This window comes from Microtus ochrogaster, linkage group LG4, assembly GCF_000317375.1.
Source record: "Microtus ochrogaster isolate Prairie Vole_2 linkage group LG4, MicOch1.0, whole genome shotgun sequence".
Lineage (NCBI taxonomy): Eukaryota > Metazoa > Chordata > Mammalia > Rodentia > Cricetidae > Microtus > Microtus ochrogaster.
The window spans coordinates 56490621-56501762 of NC_022030.1; the positions used below are offsets into that span (position 1 = coordinate 56490621).

An 11142-nucleotide genomic window follows, 5' to 3' on the forward strand; every position below is an offset into this window, starting at 1 on the left:
GGCACGGAAGCCAGAAGTGAGGTTCTGCTTGTGCAAGAGACACTATCAGGTAAGGGCCACCATCCTAGACAGCTTTCATGATCAGTTGTAGCCTTCTGGTCACCTAAAAATCTGCCCACAAAGGAACTATCGGTGTCCTCTTAGCAGGGCAGTCTGTGTGTATAAGCAGACAGGGTAGAGACAGGTCCAACAATGATCACCAGATTAAAGTGCTTAGATATTTCTATACTGACAGAATAAATTTCCCAATTAAAAGAATTAAAAAACCCAAAAACAAACCAGAGCATGTTTTATTTCAATCCTGATGAGGGAAAGGGATGGAAAACACATAATAAGGGGAGGGGTCTTGTTATATAATACATACAACATCAGGGCCAACCATAGGGAATGAGACCTACTGCACCCCTCTCCATCCAACTCCTACGCAGGTTCTGAAACCAGCTGAGGACAGATGGGATGTGAACTAAGACACCTGGCACAGTAACATGGCCAATGCACCAAAAGATGGAGACCGTCCCAGGGAGCAAGGCCTCAGCTGCTCCCCTAGTGGAGAGGAATGAGAAACTTCGGCTCAGCGGGAAGGCAGATTTCAAAAATCAGTGTATCCCTGTTAAACCTTTTTTTTTTCTTTTCCCTTGTTAAACTTTACAGATTACAAACTGGAATGAGTCCAAACATCTATCAAGTTGATGCTGTTTCCTGTTTTCTCTAAGACCTTTCCCCTTCAGGCCTGAGTCCGTGTTCTCCTCTTCAATTGGAAGGCAAGGGAATGAGTGCTTATTCTAACCTTCCTAAATCTAGCTACTTAATTACTACTTTCTCGGCTCTAGAGACAGAAGCCAACTGACAAGGCCGGCTCCCTTTGTGAAAGCCGGCTTGAAGAGCCCTTGGGTTGGCTCAACTGCCCCTACAAAGGTTTCTTTTCTTTTTTTTTTGGTTTTTCGAGACAGGGTTTCTCTGTGGTTTTTGGAGCCTCTCCTGGAACTAGCTCTTGTAGACTAGGCTGGTCTCGAACTCACAGAGATCCACCTGTCTCTGCCTCCCGAGTGCTGGGATTAAAGGCGTGCGCCACCACCGCCCGGCCCTACAAAAGTTTCTATGAGCATCCGTCCACCCCTTTATACTACTTCCTCAAACTCGGTACAGACATCTTCAAGCATGTGAGACATGGGCTGAAGACTTGGTCTCTAGAGTTGGGGCAATAATCCCATCCTTGGAGATAAGGATGAGAGAGAAAGAGCAAGTGCTGAAAATGGGAGAAAGGTCACAGAAATAAAGGCAGTTTACAATAGGTTATAGATTCAAGATGGAAGGGGAACTCTGACACATTATCAACAAGTAAAAATATTTTAGTGACAACCCTGTAGTTTCCATAGACCAATAAAAAAATGTGTTAAAAGGGGGAGAGGAGACTAAGCCAGCAGAATCCAGCCATTCATCTTAAATCTGAAGAAACTCATTCAGCTAATACTGTTTCAAGTATAATCATGAGCAGAGATGGCGCTGTTGAAAGGGATCCGACCTGGACCCAGGGGCTTGCTTGCCTCCCTCGAAAAGACACCAGAAATTGTCTTTGAAGACCTGGATCTCAAGATTGTCACCCTCCTGCCCCAGTACAACACTTTCAGGAAAGTTGGGTAAATTAAGACATCTGCTTTAAGTTTAAGCGGTTAGAAGAAGGGGAAAGCACTGAGATTTGGAAAAGCTAGCAGCTAAAGCCAGAACCAAAGTGAAGGTTCTCACGGCAGCAGAGGGGAAGGTGGAGTGCTCCCGCCTGTCCTTTGGCTGTCCTCTTCCCTGCCTCCCATTCCTCCCATCCGTCTGCCAGAGGGTATGCAATGCCCAGACCAACTTTTTATTGAGCTTATGCAGCTAACAGACTTGTAAACAGTGCCAATTGACAAAGTTTTGCTGAAAACCACAGCTTGTGTCCATTAAACACACCTCTCTCTAGATTAAAAACAACAAAAACCCAAAGTAAACAAATACTGAAAGAATTAAAAGACACATCTTGAGTCTTCCAGGAAGGCAAAGTTAAAAAAAAAAAAAAAAATTAAGCCACATGGCTTATGGTCCCAGGCGCTCACCATGCCTAGAGTGTTGCTACTATTACCATGTCTCCTCTCTACCAGTGGCTAGGAGCAGGGTCATCTTGGGCATGCTGCAAATACAGCATTTGCTGGTGTTGACATCCTCCTGGGGCAGTGGTGGCAGACTGCTGTGTCAGGAGCCCAATTCCTGGGAGCAGCAGGGGGATCCAGGACCTCCAGTCAGCCCACACACCTCAGTGGGGTACTTTGCCACAGTTCAGCATTGAGGTTGTCTACTCCCAGTCGGCAATAAAACCTGAGCTGTTTTCCTCTTAGGTTCCACCCCACTCCCCAACTTATGGAAGTAGTGGGACAGAATAGAGAGGATCACTGAGGGGGCAGGGGAATTCCCCGGGGATCTGTGACCTGGCCCTCTTGCAGGTTCTTCACCAGTTGTGCAAGCCAGCGTTTTGTGGTGGTGTCATCTTTTAGCACCTGGGCAAAGGTTGTGTCCTTCAGCTGGTCAGGGAGGCACTGTCTGAGTGCTTCGCGTGCCCTACATCAGAAACAAACAAACCAACCAGGGAGACAACAAATAAACCCACATTTTGGGGCTTGGAAGAGCCCCTTTCTTAAATATAAATATACAGCTTCCTAGGTAGGAATCTATGCTCTGTTAATCAAGAATTTACTGGAATCCCTTAAAGCAGGTCTTATGCATATGTTCAGAATGTGCAGTCCACAAATATTTTCAGCATACCCCAGTGCAGAATTTAATGCAAAAGCAAAATGGAATAAAACGGTGCAATAGTTTACTTCACTCCAAATTTTGTTTTGATTTATTATAATAAATACTGTCAAAAAATCATTAAGTATAGTTTATGGTAAATGAAATTATTTTAAAAATTGAACACTGACAGCAGACATGACTTCATCTGTATGATAAATCAATCGATTTTAATTCTATACCAACATCAATTATGTCTTTAAGCAAACGCTTCAATTTTGTATTTGAAAGCCTTAATAAGAGATGAATAGTATATGGCAACACTACCACCTAGAAGCCTCAAAAAGGCAAATGCCAACTCCATACAGGCTGTTCAGAACAGCTACAGCTCTGATACTCAAACAGGAAGAATTTCTAAGAAGTATATTGCAAACTTGGGAGAAAATAGGAATTACCGAAAAATAGGACAACTTATGATCAAAGAATAGCTAGGGCTTGAATAACCTAGTGGCTGCAGACTGGGTTCACATTAAGCTACCTGATTCCTAGGAACTCAGAAAGCACTCCATTATGTGGCTTGGCAGAATCTGAGAGTGTAGCTTTCAGCATAAATTATGGATGGATAGGACAAAAGGTCAAACATTTCTGAAGTGCATTACATCTACAAAGTGCATGATGCTGGCAGATATCTTGATCACACCAAGAAAAAGCAATAAGCTCTATATCTTACAGGAAGCAGAGACCTGCAAGAGTAAGTAAAGAGCCTCCAGGCTACGAAACTTTGCAAGAGATCTTTGGAACTATACTTATCTTTCTGATTACTTGGAGTAGTCATAGAAAGCTCAAACAAACCACATGATATGGCCTCACCTGAAATGTCTGGGCTTTCTTTCTGGAATTTGAGGGTAGGACAATGGGAAGATCTAACTAGGGGATATTCAAAATTAGAACCTTAGATTTTAATAGGAACTTAAGTCCGTCTAAGATAAACTAAGACACAGGACCTGAGCCACAAGACTTTTCCCTTAAGTCCTGAGTCCTGCAAATCTTTACCTGGGGTTATCTGAGAGTCGAAGGTAACATCTTACTACATGCTTCAACAGACGGGCAGACGGTTCTTTGGATAGCTGCAGGACCATTTTACCCTGTTTTACCCAAAACAAGGGTGGGAGAAAAAAACACAAATAATTTTGACACCAGAAATCAGATCATCTAAGAATCATTAAAGAAGTTTCCAATTTTTTTTTTTTTTTTTGGTTTTTCGAGACAGGGTTTCTCTGTGGCTTTGGAGCCTGTCCTGGCACTAGCTCTGTAGACCAGGCTGGTCTCGAACTCACAGAGATCTATCTGCCTCTGCCTCCCGAGTGCTGGGATTAAAGGCGTGCGCCACCATCGCCTGGCGAAGTTTCCAATATTTTTTCCTTTTTTAGACAGGGTCTATGTGGCCTTGACTAGCCTAGCACTCACTATATAAATCAGGACTCAAACTCACAGAGATCTGCCTTTCTCTGCTTCTGGAGTTCAGAGATTAAAGGCACTTGCTATTATGACAGATAGTATTTTTGAGACAGGGTGTATTACTTCTTCACTTGGCTGGTGTGGAACTCTTTTTTTTTTTTAATTTTTTTTTATTATGTATCTAATATTCTGTCTGTGTGTATGAAGAGGGCAGTAGCAGACCTCATTATAGATGGTTGTGAGCCACCATGTGGTTGCTGGGAATTGAACTCGGGACCTTCGGAAGAGCAGGCAATGCTCTTAACCGCTGAGCCATCTCTCCAGCCCTGGTGTGGAACTCTTGCTGGCCTCTAGCCTGCAGTGATCCTCTTGCCCCTCTCTGCCTTATAAATAATGGGATGACAGGCACGGGACACCATGGTTACAACTAGTTAGAAGACTAAGTTTTCAGCCAGTTACAAAGGGACTAAGTTATGTGATTGGCAGTTGTAAAGAGAGTAAAGAAAAGAACTCACCAAGATCATGGCAACATGGGAAAAACGCTCATAAGTCTGACATATATAAGCCAAACCAGTGTCATCTAAGAGAATCTTCTGGAGGATGAATGTGGCAACCTAGAGCATAAAGAACAAATACTGTCACACTGAGCAATTACTGTATGTCAGGAATTTTCTAAAGGCTATTTATAGGCCTTATTTTTCCTATTGAACTCATTAAGTATGCACACCATGATTTTCATTTTACATAAAAGGGAAAACCCTAGATAATTATTGGAATTGCCTAAAATTTGAGGCCAGCCTGAGATACTTTGTGAGCACCAAACCGGCTTAGAATGGACTTAAAAACAAAAACAAAAAAAATAAAAAACAAAACAAAACACAAAAACCAACGACCACACCCGCCAACCCAAATGTCCTAATTTAAACCAGACAATCATTGTAGGGGAAAGTTTGAGACAGACTCTGTAGCCATGGCTAGCTAGCCTCAAAGTCACAGCAATGCCCTTGTTCTCAGCCTAGTAAATGTTGGGACTACAGGCAAGAGTCACAATGCTGGCTTGCAGAGGATTAGGGTGCTAATTATCTCTCTTTGGTGTCATCAGAACTATTATTACTGTTCTACTGAGGTATGTCACTGCGATGGGCCAAACAGTATGCCTCCACAAAAACAGCCAGTGTTCTCAATCACTGAACCATCTCTCCAACTCCATCCTTGTACTTTAAAATACTTCCCAGTTATTATATCATTTACAATAGCCTTGACCAAGAACCTTTATTTCAAAGTGTGCCTACTATGGGCAAGGTGTTATACAAAGAAAGCTAAATACAAAGTCTAGTATGGTGGTGCACGTCAATCACCCAGTCAGTCCTCAGGAACCTGAGGTAGAAGGATTGTTCCAAATTTGAGGTCTGCCTGTGCTATACAGTGGCAGGCCAGTAAGGGCTACATAGCAAGACCCTGCCTCAGAGAGCAAAGGTAGAAAGACAAGAGAAGCTATTGAGTTAAAAAAAATAAAAAAGTATCTGTGAGAACTACTCTTGTTGAAGCATAAAAAAAAGCCAATGGAACCCTAGAGACAGGAATGAGTTAGTTTTAGTTTTGGACACTTGGAAGTAGGGGGTTACTGAAATAGGGACTAATCAAGTTGACTATAAAAATAAGTATTTATAAAAATAAATAAATCTTTTTAAAAAAGCGGTTAAATTCTGTAATCCTACTATTGTGAAAAATCACTATAATCTGAGGCATAAATTCCTCCAAACATGCTCTTCAATATAAAAATGTAGTAGTAATAGTTAATTAGACTGGCAGGCACTTCACCTAAATATTTTTACATCAATCAAAAGATGTGTGTGTGGCCGGGCGGTGGTGGCGCACGCCTTTAATCCCAGCACTCGGGAGGCAGAGGCAGGCGGATCTCTGTGAGTTCAAAACCAGCCTGGTCTACAAGAGCTAGTTCCAGGACAGGCTCCAAAACCACAGAGAAACCCTGTTTCGAAACCCCCCCCCCCAAAAAAAAGATGTGTGTGTGTGTGTATACATACAAGCACTCACCCCAAAACTGGTGAGCTGTAAAGAAATGTAACAGGAGGTAAAATACTTGACTTTTAAAACAGTAAAATGGGCTGGAGAGTGTGCTCAGTGGTTAAGAGCATTTACTGATCTAGTAGAGGACCTTAATTCAATTGTCAGGACTCCAGCTGGGCAGCTTGTAGCCTCTTATCTTGTTCAAGGGATCTAACACCCTCAGTTCTGACCTCCAAGGGCACCCACATATATGCAGTACACACAGACAGAATCATGCATGGACACACAGACATACACTATCTCAACCCCACCCCCCAAAAGCAGAATATAAGAAAAGATAGACATGAAAGACAGATAATACAGCATAACTAAAGTTAATGAAACAAGAGGCTAGAACAAATAAAAGAAAAATATAAAAAGGCGAGCCATCGACAAAAGAAAAAGAGACTTTAACTTTACTACAACATTCAATGCCAGAACACAAAAGGGCTTTGGCAACAGAATTTTCAGCAGGAAAAATGAGGTAAGAATTTTATACAGTCTTACTGAAGCTCGAGTACACATGGCACACTTTACATGACAGATAACCAGAAATGATGCATTTGGCATGAAGATGGTGCAGTGGGCAAAATTCTTGCTGTACCGGCTTATAAGGACCTACGTTTGGAATCCTAGCACCCACGTAAACACTGATGTGACATTGTATCTGCAATTCCAGACTGGCCGTTAGCCAGTCTAGCAAAACAGTGAGCTCTAAGACAGGAACATAGGAGAGCAGTAATGGAGACACCTGACAGTGATGGCTAGCCTCCATATGGTCATCTTCACAAATACTTTTTAAAAAAGATTTATATTTATTATGTACAGTGTTCGGCCTGCATGTATGCCTGCAGGCCAGAAGAGGGCACCAGATCTCATTACAGATGGTTGTGAGCCAACATGCAATTGTTGGGAATTGAACTCAGGCCCTTTGGAAGATCAGGCAATGCTCTTTAAACACTGAGGTCTGGGGTTTTTATGTCTGTCTTTTGAGACAGTGTCTTGCTATCAGCTCAGTTTGGCCATGAACTTGTGATCTTTCTGCCTCAGTTTCCATTGTTTGTGGTTTTTAATGATTATCTGATAGTTTTTACATGAAAAAGGAAAATATACAGAGACCCCAGAGACTGCTCAGGAGACAAAAGCAGTAGTGTGTGTACTGACTAGTTTATGTCAACCTGACACAAATTAGTGCCATGTGAGAGGAAGGAAACTCAATTGAGAGAATGTTTCCGTAAGACTGGGTTGTAGGCAAACCTGCAAAAAAAATTTTTTAATTAGTGATTGATGTAGGAGGCCCCAGAATGTTTTGTCTATTTTTTAAATATTTATTTATTTATTATGTATACAACATTCTCCCTCCATGTATGCCCACACACCAGAGGAGGGCACCAGATCTCATTACAGATGGTTGTGAGCCACCATATGGTTGCTGGGAGTTGAACTCAGGACCTCTGGAAGAGCAGCCAGTGCTCTTAACCTCTGAGCCATCTCTCTAGCCCTATCTTTTTTCTTATCTTTACAATCATTTTCCTTTCTTTTCTGGGGGAGGGGGGAGAAAGTGTGTGTGTGTGAATTTCTGTGCACTGTATGTGTACATGTGTCTTTTGAGGCCAGGAGAGGACTGGTGGTCTTGGGTGCTATATAAGAGAGAAGTTGAGCAAGCTACATGGAGCAAGCCAGTAAGGAGTATTCCTCCAGGGCCTCTGCATCAGTGCTTGCCTTGACTTTCTGCTCTAACTTCCCTGGATAACAGACTACAAGCTGTAAGAGGAGATAAACACTTTCACCCCCAAGTTGCTTTTGGTCATAGTATATTATTACAGCAACAGAAACCTTAACTAAGACACTGTGTAACCCTGATGACCCAAGTTTGACTACCAGAACCCACATAAAAAGCCTGATGTGATGGCATGCATCTGTAAACCCAACACTTCTATAGTGAGATGGGAAACTGCCCAGAAGCTGGTGGACCAGCTCACTCACAGCAGTAGAAACAAGAGACCCTTCCCCAACAAGGTAGACAATGAGCACCACCTCCCCAAAGTTGTCGTTTATGTCCACAGGTGTCCCATGGCACAGTCACTCACACCCACACAAATAAATACACTTCAAAGAGAAAAAATATTTTTGAAGGTAAAATGTCTGGAGAGGCAGAAAATGATTCTAGAGCCACAAAGCAGCTCAAGAGCTAAAACAATGCTGAATCTCACTTAAAAGCACGCACCGTTTTAGAAAGCTCACTTCCAGATTCCATAATGCGCAAACACAAAGGGATGATTTCTGTTGTCAATAAAAAGTTGATTACTTCTTGTTCGTCTGTTTTAACCAAGGCCCCTAAAGAAAATATGGACAAACAAAATTACTTTAGAGAAATGATTTCTAGTTACATTTACTCTGCAAGTTAAGGAATTAAAGTAATATACAGACTGCAGTTTCTGCGTCAAGCAATCAGTTTCATATCTACATGAACAAAAACAACAACAGTCATGAGTATAATCTCACTATTGGGAAGGCTAAAGCAGGGAGATGTTGTTGAGTTCCAGACTAGTCTGGGCAACTTAAAGAAACATTGTGTCAAAGTTTAAAAAATAATAAAGCAAATGGGGAAAGTGCTCAGTGGTAAGAACACTAGCCTAATACAAGGAGTTATTTAAACTTAATTCATTCAACGTAGTTAAAATCAAATTATTCTTTACTCCTTTATAATTTGATGCTAAAGCCAGATCTTGATTATATTTTTTTCTTTTTCTTTTGGTTTTTTGAGACAGGGGTTTCTCTGTAGCTTGAGACTATCCTGGAACTACCTCTTGTAGACCAGACTAGCCTTGAACTCATAGAGATCCGCCTGCCTCTGCTAGGATCAGATCTTGATCACTGATCCTTGCCTTTATTATTAGCAACATTGAGAATGGTGCTTGATATATTTGAAAGCACTTACTAATAAATGAGATGATGCCAAAAACAAAAAATAAATAAGCTGTAAGAAGACGAACAAAACATATTAACTTAGACCACTACTGTAAGAATTTCAGGCTTACAAAATGTCCCTAATAACTTACCTAGTCAGTGTGTTTCAGTTGGTAGAGTGTTTGCCTAGCATGCACAATACCTGGGTTTGATCCCTAACACTGCATTAAGTATGGTGATGTATATCTATAATCCCAGCACTTGGGAGATGGATGTTAAAGGAAAATAACAATTTTAAATAAAAAATTTAAGAGTATACTCAGGTACATAGCAAGCCTGAGGCTAGTCTATGATATACAAGACCCTATCTCAACAAAAACAAAACAAAAATAATAAAATCACTCACCAATAACTCCAAGGCTGGTGAGCCGAAGATATTCAAAGGGACGAGTTTTGCTGACTGTGTGCAAAAAGGGGTACAAAAAAAGTGGGATGTGTGCTGCAAGAAAAGCCGACCTAAAAGAAAAAACAGCCACATATTGAACCCAGAGCTGACTTCTAAACATAAAGCCTGAAACAACATGTGAGATCGCCAGAGTGAGGAATCTTAAGAATTTTATTGGCCTTTAGTCTTGAACAACGTTCTGAAATGTGTAATTTTGTACCCTAGGAGATGTGCCAATGTTTGAAGATATATTTAATTGTCAGAAGCAAGAAATGTTGAGGACTATTAGCATACAATTAGAGAGGCCAGAGATGTCTGCAGCTTAGAATAGTATCCTCCTGCCCTCATTGACACATTATATACACTCAGCTAAGGCATCACTATGCAACATCCACCCAGGCGAGGGTGATTAAAGCAACACAATCTACCTCAATATGTACCAAATATCTTAAAAACTGTATAGTTGAGTAAGTACTCAACTATAGGTTAAAAAAAATCAATAAGTGCTAAAGCCAATGTATTGCTGCACATCTAGATAGAATTCCATTATTCAGGGCCTGCCTAAATTAGGAGAATCATGAGTTTGGGGCCATCCTGGAGACACTGTCTCCAAAAGAAGAAAAGAGAAAGAAGAGGGGGAGAAGAGAGGAGAGCAGAGCAGAGAGAGGGAAGGGGAGGGGAAAAGATAAGAGAAGAGGAGGAGGAGAGGAAAGAAAGAGAAGGGAGATAATATATAAGAAGAGAGGAGGAAAGGGGAGGGGAGGAGAGAAGAGGCTGTATCAGTGCTAAAGAGATTCTTCCAGAAGGCTGCAAAGATGGCTCTCGGTTAAGAGTATTTTTTGGGATCTGAGTTGAGGTTCCAACACCCATTTCGGGTTTTCTACAACTGACCCTGGAAGGTAGAATTGCAGGGGATCCGATGTAAGCACCCAGAAGAAGCGGCAGACAAGCATGTGTGTTTGTCCTTTAGCACATGCATGCACACACGCTAACGCCAGCTGTGGTGATGCGCACCTTCAATCCCAGCACTTGGGAGGCAGAGGCAGGTGGATCTCTGTGAGTTGGAGCTCAGCCTCATTTGTTTACAAAGAGAGTCCAAAAACGGGGGAGGGAAAGTCTTTTTAGATCAAACGTCACTGCTGTAAGATGACTCCAATTTAATTAAACATAAAATAATTACTTTTTTTTTTTTTTAAAACAGGGTCTTACTCTGTAGCAAGCCTCTTGTTTTTGCTTCCTGAATACTAGAATTACAGGTATGAACCACCATGTCAAGCTTAAAGCTCTGGTTTCCTATTTGGGATTAAATCACTGCCACAAAATACTTTTAAGGTAATTAAGCAAATCTTTTCTCTTTTTTGTTTTTAATTTATTTTTTATAATTTATTTAATTTCAGCACTTGGGAGGCAGAGGCAGGTAGATCTCTGTGAGTTTGAGACCAGCCTGGTCTACAAGAGCTAGTTCCAGGACAGGCTCCAAAGCCACAGAGAAACCCTGGCTCAAA

At 41.5% G+C, this 11142-nt stretch overlaps 1 protein-coding gene across 1 annotated transcript in view; it reads right to left on the reverse strand.

The window, feature by feature from the left end:
- Positions 1 to 1841: 1841 nt before the first annotated feature.
- The window catches only part of Cnot9 (CCR4-NOT transcription complex subunit 9), a 19135-nt gene continuing 9834 nt past the window's right edge, over positions 1842 to 11142 (reverse strand). Inside the window, exons 4-8 of the mRNA XM_005361633.2 lie at positions 9599 to 9708; positions 8510 to 8619; positions 4731 to 4829; positions 3811 to 3902; positions 1842 to 2586 (exon numbers count right to left, since the gene is read on the reverse strand). Coding sequence (XP_005361690.1) covers positions 2418 to 2586; positions 3811 to 3902; positions 4731 to 4829; positions 8510 to 8619; positions 9599 to 9708 — 580 coding nt within the window. The 3' untranslated portion in view covers positions 1842 to 2417. The remainder of the gene's footprint in view (positions 2587 to 3810; positions 3903 to 4730; positions 4830 to 8509; positions 8620 to 9598; positions 9709 to 11142) is intronic.